The following is a 23,460-nucleotide window of genomic DNA, read 5'->3' on the forward strand; positions in this document are numbered from 1 at the left end:
AAGTTATTTTTTATTATTCCTTCTTCTCTCTTTACATTAACATTAGCATCGATCATGAGGAGGGGGCACATCACATCCATAGTCCCATTTGCCTATTTTCAGTAAAAACCCTGCAGCTTTAATTCACATGATGGATGAGAAAATACATTGAAAAGGCCAGACAAACTTTTGAATGAATGTGCCCAATTGGAGAGAGAGAGAGACAAGCAATAAATTCAGAATAAATTTCACCAAAGAAAAGGCCAAAGATGTGGGTCGGCATCTGCAAGTGCAATTAAAGAATTAGGTTAATGACACTGATATATTAATTTATGATTGGGAAAGTGACTCCAAAGTGATAAACTTTCCTAGGTTATTAACAGGAGAAAGACACTGTTTCAATATTATAGTCAGTGCTGTGATTGAAGCATCAAACGTGGGCTTCACGTTGGTATTGGGGTTAGTCATTTTTGTTTTGAGTTCAAACTACCAACTTTTGAATTTAGTGAATTTGAATTTAAATTCAAATTTTATTAAATAAAATCAAGTGAACTTAAAATAGATAATATTCAATTTAATTCGATTTAGTTGTAGTCGTGTTCACATATCTTACATGGTAGAATTTCAAAATTCAAAAAGATAGTCAACACCCAAAAAAATTTGTCAATATTTTTAGTGGAAAGTTGGTTGTTTTAAAGGCCTAACATAGTCATCATTTAACAGATTTAATCCGTTTTAGAAAAAATTTCAAAGCAAATTGAAAATCTGTTTGGCAAAATTTCATTCCAAATCAAACTATTTTGTGTTTAAAATCAAATCAAATTAAATAATTACGATTTGGTTTAAATTATGATTTGGAAAATTTGTAATACCAATTATACCCTCAAGTCGTTAAACACATCTTAAGTTTTACGTTAATTCACAAATACAATCAACTTATTCAAATATATTCAGTTTAAAAAAAGACAATTTCTTTCTCCGATGTCTAAAGAAGGAGCCGATGCCGGAGCCAGGTCAATACTCTGAGCAGAGATAGTAGTTGCAGCCATTTTAAAAGCTGCAAAAACCAACGCCATAATCACGGCCTTTGAGCTGCCATTAGTAATTGGAGTAACTTTAAAAAAAAAAATTGAGAGAGAAGTGAGACGGGTGAATGTTTAAAATGGGAAAAAAAAAAAAAGATTATGTGCATAATTTTTATTTATATATAATTATTATTTCCTACATTATTGTTTTACGTAGTAACACATTTATGACATCTTATTGATCAACACTTTGATTTCTTCTTTCTCCTTAGATGAGCCCATCAGCATTATTATAAGTTTGTTTTTCCTTTTCTCTCTTTACATTAGCATCATGCAGGCAGGCACATCCATGGTTCCATTTGCCTAATTTTAGTAAGGCCGATGCACTATAATCCACTCAAAGTTTTAATTTATTCTCAAAGTTATATCTATAAAATTTAAAAAATCAAAAATTTCATATATAAATTAATTGTTATTAGAATTTTTTATTAGAGGTAAAAAGAAAATCGTTATTTTATTAATAATATTAAAAAAATAAAATTTATGATTTTTTCCTCGTAAGTTTTAAAAATTAATAATTTTATCTTTGTTTAAAGTTTTCTAACTTTAAAAACTCATATTTTTTCCTTCAAATTTTTTTTTCACCTCTTTGGTCACAATTTCTGGCTCCGATGACCTCTTCTTTTCATTCTAAACTATTGATGGGTGCACAAGAAACAATCTGGTGTAAGTCTCTTCGTTGGAGATGAAGAAATCTGACAATGAAGAGATCTCCAAAAGAGATTCAAAATGCCCCACCTTTCACTTCAATTTACAATGTCTGCTCTCTCCACCTATACCCAAAACCAAAATCTACTCATTTTTTTATATTACGTGAAGAATATTTATTCATTTTCCCATCTTTTCCTCTTCCTTGAAGATTCTCCCAGAAATGGTAAGTGCTCGTCTGGCTTGGATTGTCAAGTCACCAAGAAAATAGTTTCCTAGAAGAAATTGCCTTGTGGAATATTTGGTGAATAATGACCGCGTAGAAAGTGGGGATTCAAAAAATGGAACCATCGGTCATGGCTTAACAAATTCAACTATGTTGGCGGGTTTAGATTCTTAATGAATATCATTATTTCTGCTTGCTAACAACCATAGCTTAACAAATCAACATATAATTAATTAATGCATGGTTTATTTGGTAAAAGTAGGTGTGCTAATCTTATTAAATTACATAATGTTATTAATTAGGTAAATTCTTATAAAGTCAAAAAATTGCCGATCTCTTCTGGACTTGTGATTACAGTAAAATGGGTAGCAAGCCAGTTGTTGTTCGTCAACCCCACTAGAAGTGATCAACTTAAATAGAATTACACTGAATTGGAATGTGGTCCACGTGTAATAATTCCAAATTGACTCATGTTTGCCTTCAAACAGAATGAAATCTGGCATTGATAAAGCATTTGTCCACTTCGTCGCATCATTTAATTCAATTATCATGGTCCCCTCTTTTCCTTCCCCACTGCTTAATTTTAAAGCTGAACTTCAACTTGCAAAAACAAACAGTTTCCTTCTTCAGCCATGGTTTCTAAACATGCCGTTTGATAGATTACTGATTCATTTAGGCTTGGATCACATTTTGCACATACAATGGACACTTCCTGTTCCACGTGAAATTCCCAAACCAACCTTTAGAACAGGAAGTGTCCATTGGATGCATTTTTTTCTCTACACCTAACATCCTTTTTTGTTTGGCTACTGGAAAATCGAAAGAAAATCTGTGATTTCTGTTTTGTTTTCTGTGTTTTGAGTTGCGGCCTTGTGTTTAACTTTCATTTTTGTTTCAAACTTAAAAATTATCAGCACGGTTATTGTCTTCCTGCGTGCTCATGTTGTTAGCCTTCAATAAGAGCGCGGTGTAACTGTAAAATCCAGCCATTTCCTAACTGTCTGTTCAAATTTCAATCATCTAATTTGTTCGTACGGTCTTGGGGGGCCCACTTGTACGAGAAACACCTCAGGGCCATTTAATAATTTGATTTAAAAATAAGAAGAGTAAAAGGAAGATGTCTCTACCTTATTCACTAAATACAAGAACGAAATAAAATGTAATATGAAAATTATACTAATAAAGTATAGTGAATAATAAAAAATATATTTATAAAATAGTTTTTAAAATTTATACATAAAATGGTATAAAATATGTATATATAGATTTAATATGATACATTATCGATAATATGTTTTTAAAAATGTTGTACTATTATAATAATTTTAGTATTTTCATTAATTTTTTATTAAAAATTAATATAACAATTCAAATATAAATTATTTAATTAACTATTTAATTTCCCACCAGCATTTTTATGTATAAATTTAACCCGCACATGGTAATATATTTATTAATTTGCATTTTTTAAACTAAAAAAAGAAAATTAATAATAAACCAATAGAATTATTAATTTTTAAGATTCAAAAGAAAAAATAAAATTTTAAAATTAAAAAAGATAATTAATTTTAATAATTATCAATAGGTTTGTAAATTTTTAAAAAATTTTAGAAAAAAATAATCTTTTAAATGAAAATAAATCCTTCGCCAATAAAAATAAATGATGTCAGCTAACAAGTATGAATGCATAACAGCATAAGGAAATAAATGTCCACTCATCTTAATTACTCCCTCTAAGACGCAGAGGAAGGCATCATTTCCAAATGTAACCACCGTCACTCCTTTTTTCTTCTTGACTACAAGAGGTAAACGAAAGAGCTAAGAAGCCACCATTGATGACCCTAATTTCATCAGTTTCTCTCATTCAAAAGCTTAATTTCTACCAACCACTCACTTTTTGCTTTTTGACTAAGAGAAGTTAAAGACAAAGAACGAAAGAGCAAAGAAATCGCCATTCACCGACCTAATTTCTATTTATTCACTGCGGGCTTCATCAGTTTCCCTCATTCAAAAGCTTAATTTCTACCAACCATGTCATTTTTTCATCTTAGTTGGTGTTCATATCTACAATTTTATCTCCCACATGGTAATGTATAGTTTAGAAATCTCCCACCGGCATTTTCTTTTCCTAGAAGATTCTCCCAGAAATGGCAAGTGCTTATTGTGCATCTCCCTTTAGGCGCAAGAGGCGCCAGCAAAGCATTCGAATGCAAGTGGGATGCTCTCAAGCACGAGCCGAGCTGCCTCACGACTGACTTTCAGGCTCGGGCTCATCAGACACCAAGTCCTTAGTCGTCATCATTTTTGTTCTGTATTTTCACATTAATGCTCCCACCAATATTGTTCCCTGCCATATTTAAGCGAATTAAATTCAAACACTTCACCAAATTTGATGTGATTTTCCATAAAATTTATTATGGCTAATATCAAAGACTTCTAGATTTGGATAGGTACAAAAAACTTCTGATATATTTCCAACAAAATGGTTTCACATTAATGCTTTTAATTTAACGCAAGGAGCAAAGACTCTCCTTAAATGGAAATATATCAACAATCTATATTAATGTTTTTCCATTTAAGGAGAGCCTTTGTTTCTTGCGTTAAATTAAAAGCATTAATGTGAAACCATTTTGTTGGAAATATATCAGAAGTTTTTGACACCTATCCAAATCTAGAAGTCCTTGATATTAGCCATAATAAATTTTATGGGAAAATCACATCAAATTTGGTAAAGTGTTCGAATTTAATTCGCTGAAATATGGCAGGGAACAATATTGGTGGGAGCATACCATTTGAATTTGAAACTTGACTAATTGCTCTCTATCTTTATTCTAATCTTGTACTTGGGAAGTTCTTGAGGTCCAATTTTCGGTGGAAATCATCTTTGTATTGTATAACTTATTATTATTATTATTATTTTTCGTTGTTTTCTGAATTACCCATTAATGAATGAAAAGAGCTTTCTATTGTGCATGGTCCGTGGATGATGGATGAGAGTGTTTGTGTTTGATATGATTCCGTTTTAATTTCATTATTTAATGTTTGGTTCCTCACTTCACCTCGCCTCATGTAAATTTCTTGCACTTACTCTTAATTTCATTATCCAGCTCCAAGAAAACCTACAATAATTAATAACTAACACTAAAAATTGTGGTTATTAATCTACCAAATTTGTGAAAGAAATTGACATATGAAAATTAATTTTCTCACTTGCCCACATAAAGATTAATATTATTTATGTGGGTCAATAACTATCATAAGGGTGTGTACAGTCTGGGTTAATGTGATTTAAAAGATTTTTTAAATAAAATTAAACAAAATAGTTTAAAAATTTTTTAAACCAAACCAAACTATTTTAGATTTTAAACCAAATCAAACCGAATCAAACTAAAAAAATATATTTTGATCCTGTTTAGATTACAGTTTGAATTATAATTATCAGTATTTTACGATATACGATACGTATCATATTTTACGATATGATATAATATAAATGAAAAATGATACGTATCATAAGATACAATAATTAAATGTATATAACATTGTTCGTCTATCTGTGTTGTAAATTAACAATTTATTTATACTTACAAATTTCACTTACCTTTGAGACCTAACAAGTATGTGATACCAAGTTCTTGCAAATAGACTTCACTTTTGGTTAGGCCATTTTCTTTTTTTGGGTATATAAACATGGCTTTCACAACCACCATTTTGCCTCATCTAGACTTAGACAATTATTAGCATAGTTATTAGTATCATATAATATGTGATATATATTATATGATATGATTTAATATATATATCTTAAGATACGAGTTTGCATAAAATGCCCTAGTTAAATAACTTATGTATGATTTTTTGTATCTTTAAATCTATTTGTTTATATTTTTGTATTTATATATATTCTCTTTTTCCTTATGCCAATTTTTAATTTTATAAGATTAGAGAAAAAAATTTATTTAAAATAAAAATGTTTAAATATACTTAATTAAAATATGATTTTGAATAATTTTCTTTGTCGGAATGGATTAGAATTGGACAATCCTCTTATAAATATTGAATAAATTTATTGATAAGCAAGGGATTTGTCCATCTGGTTTCATGTGAGGTGGGTCAGGACGTGCTTTAAATGTTCAGAGAATAAAGCAGACAGACGGTAGTCTCTCTCATTAATGGCACTTGCCATTTCTGGGAGAACCTTCCAGGAAAAGAAAAAGCCGGTGGGAGATTTCTAAACGTAATCTGGAAAAAGCTGGAGCGAGCAGATTTGGTAAACTGAAGTGAAAGTGGGCCATTTTCGATCAAAATCAGTTACCTTTTTAGGAAAGGTGTAATGGTAATGAGCTGGTGTTGTAGTCAAATAGGACCCTTCAGTCCTTCTTCTATTGTGCATAGTCTATAGATGGTGGGTCAATAAATTATCCTTGAAATTGATTAGTTGGTAATAATCAAAGTTTATTAGAATGTTGCGTTAAAGCTAATAAATAAAATTAATTATCAACCAACAGGTAGAGTAAAATCTTAAATCTGATTTTGGGTTAGTGATTTTTTATTAAGATATATTTCAAAATTTTAAAATATTTAATATATTATTATTATTATTATTATTATTATTTTATTTTATAATTTTTCCGCAAAAGAAACGGTATCAAAGGGTTTTTTTATACGAATTTCCCAAATTACCTTTAAATCATTTGAAAATGGACCCCTTGATACCCATTTAAATTAGGCCAAAAGACTTAGTCCCACCGAAGGTTTATTGCATTCATAAAATACATACATATTTTGAAGAGTCAAAATTTCAATAAAAAATTTTTTATGCCAGGAAAAACAGGCGAGCCAAGTTCAAGAGAGGATCCAAGCTGATGAGACCTAATTTTCAAATTCAAAATATATTTTTTATTATTCCTTCTACTTTCTTTACATTAACATTAGCATCGATCATGCGGGCGGGCACATCACATCCATAGTCCCATTTGCCTATTTTCAGTAAAAACCCTGCAGCTTGAATTCAGATTATGGATGAGAAAATACATTGAAAAGGCCAGACAAACTTTTGAATGAATGTGCCCAATTGCAGAGAGAGAGAGACAAGCAATCAAAGAAAAGGCTAAAGATGTGGGTCGGCATCTGCAAGTGCAATTAAAGAATTAGGTTAATGACACTGATATATTAATTTATGATCGGGAAAGTGACTCCAAAGTGATAAATTTTTTTGGGTTATTAGCAGACTTGTGAAAGAGTGTTTCAACCGGATCTCTAAATGCATGCTTATTGTAAAATTAAACATTTAGTTCATAAAAGCCATGGAAATTAATATATTTTAATTTACAGCTCTAATCTGGAAGTATAAGAATTGTAGGAATTCTCCAATTAGTGAAGAATTAAGATTTTGTGGCTAAATGTCTAATGTGTTAGTAAATTAAGGCTGAACATTATAAACCATCAGTAATCTTGCAGCTTCTCAGTATTCCAGTCAAATAAACTTGTTTCGAGAGTTAATTGATCATAATGCATTTGAAAGAGAATTGATGCCCATAACCACCTTTGGTTTTTCCAGTCAAATAAACTTGTTTCGGGGGTCAATTAATGTAGATGTAGTGTATAAAAATGGAAAGGCAGACCAAGAGTGGTAAGAGCATTAAAAATTGAGAAAGACATTGTTTCAATATTATAGTCAGTGCCGTGATTGAAGCATCAAACGTGGGCTTCACGTTGGTATTGGGGTTAGTCATTTTTATCATAGAGGCGACTCCTTAGCTATACAAAGAGGTTCTCACCAACAAAAAAGAAAGAGAAGATTACAGAGCTGGAATCTGGAAAATCGAAGAAGAATTTGGGTTATGATTTTGAGCAAGGATTACCCGTTTTGTTGAGATCAAAGAAGAAGAAAACGGATCAGATTTATGATTCTACGGGATCGAGAACTTCTCCTGTTGAAGTTCTTGAGGTAATTAAGTCTCTCTTTCTTTTCTCTCTCTAATCATTCATTAAACAAATAATTAAAAACAAAATTTAATTGCAGCTTAGAGTTAACCCAATGGGAGAAAAACCTTTAGTGGTGAGCATCACATGTAGCAAAAGAACCGACACAATGGTAAAGTTGTGTGAGGCCTTTGAATCTTTGAAGCTAAAAATAATTACAGCGAATATCACCGCAGTTGCCGGCAGGCTGTTGAAGACGGCTTTTATCGAGGTAAGTCAGTTTGTCTACTCTTTTTCTTATCCATAATGATCATATCCCTCCTCCCCCCTTGTTTCATCTCATCAGTTTCGTCACTTTATTATTAAGGTAAAATGCATCCTAACAAAAAACACAAAGTTAGAAGATTTTCAGCTGTCACCACTATAACAATCTGTACTCTGTTTCCCCACAAAACCACAGAAGAAGAATACCCACTTTCTCCTCCCTTTTAATGGTTTATTTACCTCATATTGGGTAACAACTTCAGTACTATCAATTTGAATTTCTTTCTTCAAAAAAATAAATAAATAAATAAATAAAAGACATAGACATAAATAAATAAATAAATAATGAAAATTTTACAGTATTAGAGATTAATGAATATTTTTCAAATTGCCTCTTCCGATACAAAAACAAGATTTTTGTTGTTTCTGCAATTTCGAGTCATTAACTTAAACAAAAAAACAAAAAAATTAAATATAAATTCCTGCACGATTATAATATTGCTGCTTACTTATCAACCAACGGTTGGGTGTTGGCAATGAGAAGAGAATCAAGGAAAAGAACAACAAATGATTACTGTTGTGGTATATTTCTTAAAGTTTTAGAATAAGTAACACTTTTGTATAGGCAGAATAAAATAGTTGTAAAAATTTTAATTTCCCATTAATGTAAAAAGTCAAAGCATTCACATTAAATTTGAAAGAATGGAAAACAGCTGTCAGTCTTCAATGTTGACTTGTTGACCCTTTTAAACAGCCAACAGTCCACTATTATTTTTCTACACGTAAAAAATACGCCATAAATTTTAATCTGAAAGCGTGACTCCTTTTTGGTATTCTTTCTATACTATGGCAGCGACACTCTCCCTTTTAGTGTGTATTGTTTTTTTCTCTTGCAAGACCTAAAACAGTCTCCATTGATTTTTTTATGGGATCAAATCATATATCAAATTAGTTTATTAAGTCAACAATATCAATCCAAACCCTTTAATATTTTGATGGGGTTAAAAGATATTTTTAGGAATTTTTTTTTTTAATTTTAGAGGTATTTTTTTAATTAAAGAGTGATAATTAGTGGGTTTATTGATTAAACAAATTTGACAGTGGTATTGGTATGACATGATGCTCTCTTATCGCATAATGAAAAAGGAGTGTAGTGGGGTGCACAAAAATCGAAAGAAAAGGATAGTCATTCACACACAGTACAATCTCATTTTTGTAACTCCCATTCCATGTTTTTCATGTTCTATTTATACAGCTCTTTCTAAGCCACCTCTTTTTACAATAATCTTCTTTCTCTCTTGAACTTATCATCATCATCATTCATAGCTATGAAGCAGGGTTTTCCTGGGTTATTGACACTGATATATTAATTTATGATCGGAAAAGTGACCCCAAAGTGATAAACTTTCCTGGGTTATTACTAGACTTGTGAAAGAGTGTTTCAATCGGGTCTCTAAATACATGCTTACTGTAAAATTAAACATAAAGTTCATAAAAACCATGGAAATTAATATATTTTAATTTACAACTCTAATTTGGAAGTATAAGAATTGTAGGAATACTTGAATTAGTGAAGAATTAAGATTTTGTGGCTAAATGTCTAATGTGTTAGTAAATTAAGGCTGAACATTACAAACCATCAGTACTCTTGCAGCTTCTTAGTATTCCAGTCAAATAAACTTGTTTCAAGAGTTAATTGATCATAATGCATTTGAAAGAGAATTGATGCCCATAACCACCTTTGGTTTTTCCAGTCAAATAAACTTGTTTCGGGGGTCAATTAATGTAGATGTAGTGTATAAAAATGGAAAGGCAGACCAAGAGTGGTAAGAGCATTAAAAATTGAGAAAGACATTGTTTCAATATTATAGCCAGTGCGGTTATTGAAGCATCAAATTCTTTGTTATGATGTGGGTTTCACGTTGGTATTGGGGTTAGTCATTTTTATCTTGAGTTCAAATTACGAACTTTTGAATTTAGTGAATTTGAATTTAAACTCAAATTTTATTAAATAAAATCAAGTGAACTTAAGATAGATAATATTCAATTCGATTCGATTTGGTTGTAGTCATGTCCATATATCTTATATGGTAGAATTTAGTAACATATTATTAAATTGGCTAATAATTGCCTAGGTATAGATGAGGCAAAACGGCTGTTGTGAAAGTCATGTTCCTATACCAAAAATATATATATATATGTTTTATACCTTCTTTTTCAAATTATTTATACATGAATTGAAGAAAGATATATTTTTACAAGGGAAAGTACTAATGAAACCGTAGCAGAGGAGGGGGGAAAATCATTTTTTAAAATTAAAAAATTTGAAATATGTCAGTTTTTAAAATTAAAATTAAAAAAATGATAAAATTTTAATTTTTTAAATATTTTATTATAAATAACAATTTCATCCATATATATAATAAAAAATTTTAACTATTTAGATTTTTAAAATTTCATGACTGTAAGTTTATGAATGCATTAAATCTTAGGTGGGACCAAGTCTTTTGGCCTAATTTAAATGGGTATCAAGGGGTCCATTTTCAAATGATTTAAAGGTAATTAGGGAAATTCGTATAAAAAAAACTTTTGATACCAATTTCTTTTGCGGAAAAATTATAAAATAAAATAAAATAATAATAATATATTAAATATTTTAAAATTTTGAAATATATCTTAATAAAAAATCATTAACACAAAATCAGATTTAAGATTTTACTCTATCTGTTGGTTGGTAATTAATTTTATTTATTAGCTTTAATGTAACGTTCTAATGAACTTTTTACTACCAACTATTCAATTTCAGGGATAATTTATTGTTATTTATTGACCCATCATTCATAGATCATGCACAATAGAAGAAGGACTCAAGGGTCCCATCTGACTACAACGCCAGATTATTACCATTACACCTTTCCTAAAAAGGCAACTGATTTTGATCCAAAATTGCCCACTTTTACTTCAGTTTACTAAATCTGCTCTCTCTAGCTTTTTCCAGACTCCCACCGGCATTTTCTTTTCCTAGAAGATTCTCCCAGAAATGGCAAGTGCTATTAATGAGAGAGACTCGAAGAATTGTTGAATTCTTCACTAATTCCACTGTCCCTACAATTCTTATACTTCCAAAGTTGTCAACTATATTAATTTCCATGACTTTTTATGAACTTTATGATTAATTTTACAATAAGCATTTAGAGAGTAGAGACCCGGCTGAAACACTCTTTCACAAGTCTGCTGATAACCTAGGAAAGTTTATCACTTTGGACTTTTCCTATCATACTATATCAGTATAGTTCTGCTGCTATAAATAGAAACCTTTAGAAATAAAATGATTTCTAGATTATTCCTCTCTTCCTTAAAATCTGTGGAGCATCACCATGATCAATAAAAATACATGATAAACTATTCAACATGCTAGATATAGCAGCTACGAGAAAATATTTTGCAGAATATGGTTTGGTCAAACGTTGCAAAATTCTAATCCAGCTTAGTTGTGATGATTGAGGAAATTCATACATTTGAGCCCACAGAGTTTACGATTTCAGAGCACGACTAATGAAACTTTTCAAATTATGAAAACGCTTAACAATAAGATATTGCGCGTTGACCTGGAAACTAAATAGGAACTTTCCTAGAATATTGAAAGTTAGATTTGTAGTGAAGGTCTCGGGAGCTCCAAATTCTCAAGGAAGGACTTGCCGGCCAATTATAAATACCTCCCATTTGTCCAACCTGAAATGCAACTTTCTTGATATTTTCTTCTTTTTATCATCACTTAAACTAAGTAATGACATTCTCATCGCTTAGACTCTCCCTTGTTTTCGTCATCATTTTTGTTCTGTATTTTCACATTAATGCTTTTAATTTAACGCAAGAAGCAGAGACTCTCCTCAAATGGAAAAACAACCTTCAAAACCAAAGTTAGTACGTCCTCTCTTTATGGATAAGAGTTTCTTGTACTAATTGGATTGGAGTATCCTGTGATCATACTGGAAGTATCAAGAGCTTAAATCTGTCAAGTTTGGGTTTAAAAGGTACACTCTATGGATTTTCATTCTCATCATTAACTCTTTCCCATCATATCTTGATCATATCTTGACTTTCCCATAATGAACTCTTTGGAGTTATCCCTTCTCAAATTGATCTAAAATATCTTGACTTGTCATCAGTTGGAATTTTCCCAGCAAATTGATTGAATGACAAGTCAAGATATTTTAGACTGAGGGTCTCAAGATTTCAGTTTTGCTAGGAAAATTCCAACTGAAATCTGAAGACCATCTGGAGACCCTTAGTGTTGGGAAAATTCCAATTGAAATCTGAAAACTCTCAGTGAAAATTCCAACTGAAATCTTGAGACCCTCAATCAAATCTTGAGACCCTCAGTCTAAAATATCTTGACTTGTCATTTAATCAATTTGCGGGGAAAATTCCAACTGATGACAAGTCAAGATATTTTAGACCAATTTGAGAAGGGATAACTCCAAAGAGTTCATTATGGGAAAGTCAAGATATGATGGGAAAAAGTTAATGATGAGAATGAAAATCCATAGAGTGTACCTTTTAAACCCAAACTTGACAGATTTAAGCTCTTGATACTTCTAGTATAGTCACAGGATACTTCAATCCAATTAGAACAAGAAACTATTATCCATGAAGAGATGACGTACTAGCTTTGGTTTTGAAGGATGTTTTTCCATTTGAGGAGAGTCTCTGCTTCTTGCATTAAATTAAAAGCATTAGTGTGAAAATGTAGAACAAAAATGATGACGAAAACAAGGGAGAGTCTAAGTGATGAGAATGCCATTACTTAGTTTAAGTGATGATAAGAAGAAGAAAATGTCAAGAAAGTTGCATTTCAGGTTGGATAAATGGGAGGTATTTATAATTGACCGGCAAGTCCTTCCTTGAGAATTTGGAGCTCCCGAGCCCTTCACTGCAAATCTAACTTTCAATATTCCAGGAAAGTTCCTATTTAGTTTCCAGGTCAACACGTAATATCTTATTGTTAAGCGTTTTCATAATTTGAAATGTTTCATCAGCTGTGCTCTAAAATCATAAACTCTGTGGGCTCAAATGTATGAATTTCCTCAATCATCACAGCTAAGTTGGATTAGAATTTTACAACGTTTGACCAAACCATATTTTGCAAAATATTTTCCCGTAGCTGCTATATCTAGCATGTTGAATAGTTTATCATGTATTTTTATTGATCATGGTGATGGTCCACAGATTTTAAGGAAGAGAGGAATAATTCAGAAATCATTTTATTTCTAAAGGTTTCTGCTTATAGCAGTAGAACTATACTGATATAGTATGATAGGAAAAGTCCAAAGTGATAAACTTTCCTGGGTTATTAGCAGACTTGTGAAAGAGTGTTTCAACCGGGTCTCTACTTTCTAAATGCTTACTGTAAAATTAAACATGAAGTTCATAAAAGCCATGGAAATTAATATAGTTGACAATTTTGGAAGTATAAGAATTGTAGGGATAGTGGAATTAGTGAAGAATTCAACAATTCTTCGAGTCTCTCTCATTAATGGCACTTGCCATTTCTGGAAGAATCTTCTAGGAAAAGAAAAAGCTGGTGGGAGTCTGGAAAAAGCTGGAGAGAGCAGATTTAGTAAACTGAAGTGAAAGTGGGCCATTTTGGATCAAAATCAGTTGCCTTTTTAGGAAAGGTGTAATGGCAATGATCTGGCGTTGTAGTCAGATGGGACCCTTGAGTTCTTTTTCTATTGTGCATGGTCTATGGATGGTGGGTCAATAAATAACAATAAATTATCCTTGAAATTGAATCGTTGGTAGTAGTCAAAGTTCATTAGAACGTTACGTTAGAGCTAATAAATAAAATTAATTACCAACCAATAGATAGAGCATGTTAAATTTTTTCAATATGAAAAGATTTTTAAAAAATAATAATTAATAAAATTATACGATAAAAAAAATTATGTTATTAATAGATATTAAAAGAATAGTGATAGTAACAAGTATAATAAAAATTATAGGTAACATTGTTTGAAGACGAGATGTGCGAGTTATTTGATTCCTTTTGTTTACAGAGCATAAAAAATATAGTTATCTGGACTAAAGTGCAGGATAAGCCACTAAAACGTAGTTAAAGAAAAAAAAGTCCATTGCAACAATTGATAAATAAAAAGTTTCTTTTAATTAGATATAATAATTAGTAATAAAAAATAATTTTACATCATTTGAAAATATAAACAAAATGTTATTTGAGAGATTGATTTACAATTTACAACCCTCGGTTGTATTAATTTAAAAGGAAATTTATATGGTAAATTTAAATAGTTATTTTAAAAATTTTTTCATCAAAAACCAAAAACAAAAAAATTAATACAAAAATTAAATAAATACAATGTAGAGTAAAATTAATAATTGAAATTAAAATATTAAAATTAAATAAACAAAATATTGAATGTGAAAGGGATTGAAAGAAGAGAATGAGACATTAAGAAATTAGGTGAGAATGTAGAGAGAGAATGAGATATTGAGAAATTAGATTATATGTGTTTGGTAGACCTGGCCACGGTTCATGAACCGTCGGTTTCGGTTCGGAATCGCCGGTTCACGGTTCGAAAACATAAGGACCCTGAACCGAAACCGTAACAGGACGGTTCGTCCACAGTTCGGAACTGTCGGTTCCGGTTCGGAACCGATATTGAACAGTCAATTCTAATACATGATCTTAATTTAATTTTTAAATTATTAATTAAAATAATTGAAAATTAAAAGAAAGGCTTGGACTTAATTACAATAAATAAAATTAATTATATAAATAAATTATATGATTAATTATAAAAGATAATAATAAATAATAAATAAAATTAATTATAGAAATAAATTATATAATTAATTATGAATTGTATAAAAAAAATTGAAATTGAAATTGAAATTAATAAAAAATTAAGAAAGAATTTAATTAAATTTAAGAAAATTTGATTGAATTGAAAGATTGAGAGAGTATTAAGAGTTTAAAGAATGAGAATGAGAGTTTGAAGGATTGAGTGAGAGAGTGGAGAAATTGAAATTTGAGAGAATGAAATTTGAAGGAGGATATATAGGAAAAAACTTTTTTGAAAAAAATTAAAAATAGGGGGGGTTGAATTGACATTCAGAGAAATTGCAGGGGATTGGTCGCCTGATTTTCTCTGAAAATTGCAAGGGATCCCCTGCAATTTTCCCTTCAAGCCAACGGTTCCCTACGCAGGGAACCGTTGGCTTTTTTAAAAAAATTCAAAAAAATATTCAAATTTTTTCGGTTCAGCACAGTAAACCGTCGGTTCATAAACCAGGTGTGAACCGGCGGTTCACGGTTCCAATTTATATAAACCGGAACCAAACCGTAGAACCCCGGTTTCGGTTCTGGTTCAGTCCGGTTTCAGGTCTGTCGGTTCCGGTTCCAGTTTTAGGAGGGCCGGTTTCGGTCCGGTTCACGGGCCAAACCGGCCCGTGGCCAGGTCTAGTGTTTGGCTTAGAGAGTGGAAGAGGGTGGGTTTATATAAAAAAATAAAAATAAAATAAAAAAATTTCAAACCCTCATAGCTACTGGCTTGACCAGTATCGGAGGCTGCAACTACTGGCAGCCTTCTAGCCTTAATACAATTTTTATTTATTTATTAGGTGAACAGTGTGGGTCGCCTTGCAGGCCTAATGCATAGCCCACGACATAGCTTGACGAATTATGCCCTTTTGAGTTTTGCCGGTTTTTTGTGCTTCGGGCCGAGCCAGAGGCTAGTATGATCCATTTGACATGTCTACTTTGATGTGTATGCACACAAAGTGAGTCACATAAAAAAGGCCAAAAAACTTGTTCCCACCCAAGGTTTGTTATATTGACAAAGTCCTACCCGCTAAGTTTCAAAACCCTAAGGTATCATCTACCACATAATTTGTTAATATTTTTTGTTATTTAAAAGTTTAAATAACTCATTTACCCTTTCTTAATATAACAACCAAAATATCCTCTTTTAATAATTTAATTATAATTATTAATTTAGACTGTTTAATTATATAAATAAATATAAATGATTGATTTAACCTTTAATGTAACCATCAAATTATTCTTTATATTAAAGACTAAAGGAATTATTTTCACCTAAAGATTATTCTTTTCTTAAGTTTTACTTATTAACTTTAAAAAATTCAAACACCCACCTACCTATCACTATTGGTGCTTGGAGACAACAAAGACCACATTCTCTTTTTCTATTAGTTTCTCTCTCCATCCCGATCCATCTCCAACCATCATCGACCTTATTCTCTTTGACCATCATTGAGACGAAGATGATGAACCATCGTTGTCTCTCATACAATGATGATTCATTGTCTTTGTCTTAATGATGACCGAAGAGAACAAGGTTGATGATTGGAAAAACACAACTGACATACTATCTTTGTATATCCATGAGTGTTCATGACAATTTTATCCACTAATATCTTGTTTCTCTCTTGTGAAAACACAATTATCAAATAACTTCATTTCATGAAAGACTGTACATCTTACACGGGCGTTCAAAGCGTTAGATTTATTTTCTTGACCTTGAGTAACTGTTCCTCCTTGACAAACAAATTAGAGACACTAAACGGGTATGCATACTTCTTACACAACTATTATTTAAAATTTTAGTAAAAATCCCGTCTCTCAAATAAGTTTTTGATAATTCTAAAAAAATTTAGATATGCAAAAGATTAAACGGTTATGCAAAGAAAATGAAATAATTTAACATATTTAATAATTTAATTTTTCTATAAAAATGGTAATGTTTCTTCATTGAATGGTTTATAATCTACAAAAGGCAAGTAAAATGTGTATTGAGCAACATATTAATTATACATTAACCACCTGCCTTAAATTCACTATGTTTTTCCTTATAAAATACTATCTAATTTGCACAACACATATCCAACTTACTCCGAACTTTTGTAACAATTTCTGGTTTTAGATTTCAAAGTTGAAGAAAAATGAGTCCCAAGACTTATAATTCTTCTGCTGCAGCTTTCTTGAGGCCAAAAGACTTACTCTCATCCAAAGTTTACTCTTTTCTCAAGTTCCCAACTATTATCTTTTAAAAACCTAAATACTTACCAGTTTGTTAAATTTTGCTGTTACTATCAAGGGTATAATCATTATTTTAAGATTTCATTTAAAGAAAGAATAATTTATTCTTGTTATATTTTTACCCCTATCATCTAGGGTTTTAAGAGTTTCTATCTTTTAGGGTTAAGAGCTGCCCCCTTCAAAGTTTCCGACGTCCACGTCCATTCTCCTTGACAACTCACTCTAGTGCGCCGTCAACTCTACAAACGATGCCTCTTCTCCCTCCTCAGTGATTTCTCAAAACCATCAAAAATTTGGCAGAAATAACCAAATTTGTCACACAGATCTGTCACACATCATCAACCACACTTCTTGTAAGTGCTCGTTAAAAATATTCAAGTAATATATCTTCAAAATAAGGTGGTGCGTACATAGAAATATTTGGGTTTTTAAAAGATAATTGGTGGAAACTTGAGAAAAGAGTAAACTTTGGATGGGAGTAAGTCTTTTGGCCTCAAGAAAGCTGCAGTGGAAGAATTATAAGTCTTGGGACTCATTTTTCTTCAACTTTGAAATCTAAGAACCAGAAGTTGTTACAAAAGTTCGGAGTAAGTTGGATATGTGGTGTGCAAATTAGATAGTAATTTATAGGGAAAAAGATAATGAATTTAAGGCCGGTGGTTAAGGTGCAATTAATATGTTGCTTAATATACATTTTACTTGCCTTTTGTAGATTATAAACCATTCCATGAAGAAACATTACCATTTTTATAGAAAAAAATTAAATTATTAAATATGTTAAATTATTTCATTTTCTTTGCATAATTGTTTAATCTTTTGTATATCTAAATTTTTTTAAAATTAGCAAAAACTTATTTGAGACCTAGGGGATTTTTTTAAGAATTTTATCTTGATAGTAACAATAAAATTTAACAGATGAGTGAGTATTTGAACTTTCGATAGTTAATAGGTGAGAATCAAATTTACATTAAACCTTGGGTGGAAAATAGTTATTTGGCCTATTAATTAATTATATGTTGATTTGTTAAGCTACGGTTGTTAGCAGAAATAATGATTTTCATTAAAATCTAGACCCACCAACATAATTGAAGTTGTTAAGCTATGACCTGTGGTTCCATTTTGAATCCCCACTTTCTACACGGTCATTATTCACCAAATATTCCAGTGGCAATTTCTTCTCGGAAACGACTTCCCACTGCTTGGGGGTTGTTTTGCTGAGAGAAAGTTGGAGAAGCAGGAATGGAGATGATGATGAAGTTGAGAAGGATGTAAACATAGGGAGGAGAAAGGTAACTTCTGAAGAAAATGAAGCTGAATGTGAAAGGAATTATGGCCACTTTGAACAAAATGGCACTATGAAATATTTAATTATATGAGTGCCCATGTAAATTAAATTAATGGCTAAATCACTTATTCCCACCCAAGGTATAGTGTAATCCAAACTAATATCTGTTAGTTTTCAAAAATCTAAAGTCCCATCCATGAGTCAATTTCTGTTAAAATTTTCAGTTAGGATTAAAGGTAAAATCGTCATTTTAGCAATAATATTAAAAATATATATAATTCATTATTTTTTCATCTCTAAGTTTTAAAAACTAACAATTTTACCTCTGATTAAAGTTTTTTAGTTTAAAAAGTGGCAATCCCCCCCCCCCCCAACACCTTTCCTCTCCTCTTCGGCAACATCTCCAGCCACAAGCAACCTCCACGAAACTTCCTAACCTATCTATGGCCACCATCTTGGTCTAGATTCGTCTAGATTAGATGAATCCAAATGGTCTGGATGACAAAGGCATCACCAGACAATGCTTTGTTTGGACAAAACCTTGGTCATCCAGATTGTCTGGATTCATCTAATCCAAACAAATTTAGGTTAAGGTGGTGGCTAGAGATTGGTTAGAGAGTTTCATGGAGATTGCTAGTGGTCGAAGATATTGCTAGAGATGAGTGGAAAGAAAACCTTAAGTTTTGAGGGGGAAATGTCACTTTTCAAAACTAAAAGACTTTAACCAGGGGTAAAATTGTTAGTTTTTAAAACTTAAGGGTAAAAATTTAATGAATTATATATTTTTAATATTATTTTCGAAATGATAATTTTATCTCTAACCTTAACTGAAAATTTTAATAGAAATTGACTCATGGATAGAACTTTGAGTTTTTAAAAGTTAGCGAGTATCAGTTGAAGTACACTATATCTTGGGTGGGACATAGTCATTTGGCCTAAATTAATTAAACAAAAGTTAGCTAGGATTTTGATTAAATTCTATTAGCTCTCTCCAAACTAATTAATAATGCTCTGCATATCCTTAGAAACAAAACATTTCATAAGCCAGCCAAGCACTTACCATTTCTGAGAGAATCTTCAAGGAAAAAAAAGAGGTGGGAAAATGAATAAATATTCTTACTACTACTTGACTCTTAATTAATCCATCATCATACGTCACTTTTTAATTTAAGCTAGAAACCACACACACCTTCAGAATATAAATTTAAATATAATCTGTAATCAAAATTTAAATTGTGATGGGTAAGAGTAAAATTTAGTCTCCGTAATCTAAAAGCTGATTGGAAGAGTAGTCTCTATCATGTGGTTGGCTGCTTCTTAGAAGATGCAAATGAGTTTTTAAGGTTTTAACTCAAGTGATCGACTTGATTTGATTCGCTGTTGTTTGGAATTTGAAGTTTCATTTGGCACGTTCCGTTTTTCTCAAGGGTCAGATATTAATCTCTGATTTTTCATGGATACAGTCTTCTAAGATAGACCATCAATTCATAATTTAAAAATGGCCAAAAGACTTATTCCCACCCAAATTTAGTCTAACCCCAAACTTCCACCCACAGTGAAGAATTTAACAATCCTTCCTGTCATGTAATTAGACAGAACATTAATTGATGAACTAAGGCACATACTGAAAACAAATTTGAACTGACCTGAAAATGTCTTTAAATCTCATATTGAAAATTTTGAAATAATCCAAAATGTTTTCTACAGGTTTCGGAGAGTTTCAGAAACGGAAACATTTCCGAAACGTGGAAACGCATCCTATGATAAGTTTCCGTGCTACTTAGATTGTAGTATATGGAACACATCATTCCCAATGAAAAACAGAAAGGAAATTGTAGTATATATATATATATATATATATATATATATTTGTCACAACAGTAGTTGTTTAGCTGCAAAATAGATTAACAAAAGACATTCTGTTTACTGTTCTGCAGTCGTGCAAAACTCAGTATTGATCCTCCTGATTGCAGAGCTCTGTCCATTGTCCTTAAAGACTTGAGTTTTCTCGATTGTTTTCCTTTGCTCTGTTAAATAGAGGTGGATTCAAGCTGGAATTGAATCCACATTCAACTCGATGGAGCAGAACTCGAGATGGAGCTTTTGTTTGGTAGCTTGACTCGAATTCAAGGGTTTATCGACAATTCACCTCTAGGGTGTTACTGTTTATCTCTTTGGTGTTATTGTTCATTAGTTTGAATGAGCTTAAATTTAAAATTGAATTGAATCCACCCATACTGTTATCTGCCTTCAGCATGTAAAGCCATTTATTTTGCTTGTTAGTAGTTTGATAAATTTGGCTTGTCTGTTTAGACCTGTTTTGACATGCCATTTTCATTCATGGCCTTTGGTTTTGGTTGGAACCATGGTGTGTACTTTCATTAGAATGATTTCATCAAAGTCTTGATGTAGAGTGAGAAAATAAGACGAAATTTTTACCCCATTTGTTAGTTTGTTAAGTTGAAGAGTCGGAGGTATTGAAATATCATTTTTTTATTGAAGAAATTAAAATTTATTAATATTTCAGTAATTTCTCAGTATCATTTATATGTTTTTACCTCCCTAAAATCTTGAAAAATTCTGCAGCACCAAATCTGCAAACCAATGAGATGTTCAATTTTTTCATATCTGTGGCTAAATGGTGGGTGGACAAAGGCCTATGAATTTTTGAACATTCTGGGCTTGAGCAGCTTGTATCTTCAGGGCTTTGTACTAAATTTCCCTCTCTTTTTTCTCAACAAATGCTTTTCAAAACTCTCAAAGCTGTAAATATGGAGAGGACTCATTACAATATACAAAATGTGGGCTCATCACAGCTCATACCTTATCACCCTACCCATAAAATCAATCCAAAAAGGAGGGGACAACCATCATGATAACTGGGTCATCGAAGCATCTTCTAGGACTTACTAAAACCCCTCCACAGCTTTAAATCAGGGTTGGATTAGGTTTAAGTGAAGTTTGAGCAAGGCCTAGTTCGGGATCAATTTGAATATGAAAGAGTTAATTTGATGTTGACAAGCTGAGATTCAAACTTAATTTACAAAAAAAAATCTAATTTTTTACTCGAATTTTATTCATTCAATTTAAGCCTGAATTTGAGTTTGAATAGCTTAGATTGAGTTTAAGCTTATTTTAAATCAAATATTTTGTTTCATCCTAATTCAAATTTAAATATTCGAATCGATTTAAATTCAAATTCATTAGGAAACAAACTCAATTTTTTATTCAAAACTTACCCTGCCATAAATCAAATTTTTACTTTCGTCCCCATCCATGGCCAACTGGCAGCCCCCTATTTGGTTTAAAATTTAAAAACAACTTTTTGCTTTTTCTTCGTGAAGAAAACTAGTTTGGTAGAAATGTTTTTGAAAACACTCTTCATTGACTAAATTTAAATGAGTTGATCAAAACCGCATACCATCAATCTATACCACAACTTAGTTTAACTTTGTTCTAGTTAGTATAAATTTGAACAATTTATTAGTCAAATCAATCAGGATATATTTGGAAGGATTTGGAAACTAGAAAAAGGCCATGGCAATTCTAATTAACCTTTTACATGGTAATATTAACAGTGATAGTAAAAGGGGTAAATTTTTTTCACAACCAACAACAATAAAAATTTACATTTAATCCCCCGGTATTAGGTTGTTAATTAAGCTACCGTGATTAACAGAAAATTTAAACCGCTTAAACGTTGCGTTTAACCATCGCTATCTGACGCTGGTGAGACTCCAGCCTCTGCAACCTCATGTCATTGTTAAACTTCTTGATGAAAGCATCGGCCCTCCGATTCAACTCGTCCTGACTCATCGACTTCTCCCTCCTGAGAGACGCCCGGTCATTGAAAGTCTCCGACTTCCTCAGCTCGCGCTTGGCCCACGCGACGTGATCCTCAGGATTGTCACTACCATCTTCACCATCGCTATCAGGACGGTGTTCACAATGTTCTCCGCCAGCTTGTTCCTCCTTCGCGGAGTTTACGGCAGCCAGTGGCGGCGTGTACCAAGTCTCACTCTTCTTCAGGTGACGGTTCTGAGGTTTTCCCCGGCCTTCAGTGATCAATCTCCATGCGTCTTCAAGAGTTTCCTGAGCTAACTCCTCAGATTTTTTGGTGAAATCTTCCACTGAAGCGGCGTTTGAGGCGGTTTCTTGAGATGGGTCGGCGAGTTTGACAGTGGACAAAGTGGGGTTTTCATCTCTAACTTCATCATCATCATCATCAACATGATGTTGAGTCATTAAAGACCAGAGATCGTCATCATGAGGCGGCCGCTGCTGTTGGGGGTCGTTTGCACTTTTTTGAAAGTTCTGGGTCTTTAGAGAAGGCGATTTGTTCTCGGAAACGACTTTCTTGTTGACTTTTTCCACTGGTTGGGGGCTGTTTTGCTGAGCGAAAGTTGAAGAAGCGGCAATGGAGATGATGATGAAGTTGAGAAGGATGTAAATATAGGGAGGAGAAAGGCAACTTCTGAAGAAAATCCAGAGCTTTGGAAGAAATGAAAACAGAGAGAAAATGAAGCTGAATGTGAAAGGAATTATGGCCACTTTGAACAGAACGAAAGTAGAAACAATCCCAACTGAAAAAAGCATCAACTTTGAACCCCAAATCACTCTCTCTAATCTACCTGTTTTCGCCTCCAAGTTTTGGTAGTAGACATCTCCCATGGCGATGATGAAAATAACCAAAAACAAAGCAGGAGAAAGGCTTGAACTTCAATGATATCTGTGGTCATAAAACAAGAGACCGAAAAAAATCACCATTGAAGAAGAGAAAAATTTTTAAATGCAAACTTCGTAGGTTTTCAATGAGAACCCAGAAGACAAAAAAAAACTATGGTTTCAGGAAGGGAACCCCAAAAATGGAAAAATTAGGCTAGCAAGCTAGCTCGCACAGACTGTACAACACTTGCAGAGGGGTCTGAGCCAGGACCACTAAAGAGGAGAGAAGGAACAAGGAGGGTTT

At 32.0% G+C, this 23,460-nt stretch overlaps 1 protein-coding gene and 1 long non-coding RNA gene across 4 annotated transcripts; one reads left to right on the plus strand and one right to left on the minus strand.

Moving 5' to 3' along the window:
- Positions 1–7,417: 7,417 nt before the first annotated feature.
- Positions 7,418–20,934, plus strand: LOC123196051. 3 transcript variants are annotated; one of them, XR_006497583.1, is made up of 3 exons: positions 7,418–7,888; positions 7,964–8,134; positions 17,367–18,010. It is a non-coding gene; the product is annotated as an uncharacterized LOC123196051 (long non-coding RNA). The 3 variants fall into 3 exon arrangements; XR_006497581.1 differs by lacking the exon at positions 17,367–18,010 and adding an exon at positions 20,429–20,934 and having other exon boundaries at positions 7,420–7,888; XR_006497582.1 differs by lacking the exon at positions 17,367–18,010 and adding an exon at positions 20,465–20,934 and having other exon boundaries at positions 7,423–7,888.
- A 1,250-nt stretch (positions 20,935–22,184) lies between these two features.
- LOC123196497 lies at positions 22,185–23,162 on the minus strand. Its single transcript, XM_044610560.1, has one exon. The coding sequence runs from the start codon at positions 23,160–23,162 to the stop codon at positions 22,185–22,187; it is 978 nt and encodes a 325-aa protein (XP_044466495.1).
- Between the last annotated feature and the right edge of the window lie 298 nt (positions 23,163–23,460).

This window comes from Mangifera indica, chromosome 14 (assembly GCF_011075055.1).
Source record: "Mangifera indica cultivar Alphonso chromosome 14, CATAS_Mindica_2.1, whole genome shotgun sequence".
In the NCBI taxonomy this organism is placed as follows: domain Eukaryota; kingdom Viridiplantae; phylum Streptophyta; class Magnoliopsida; order Sapindales; family Anacardiaceae; genus Mangifera; species Mangifera indica.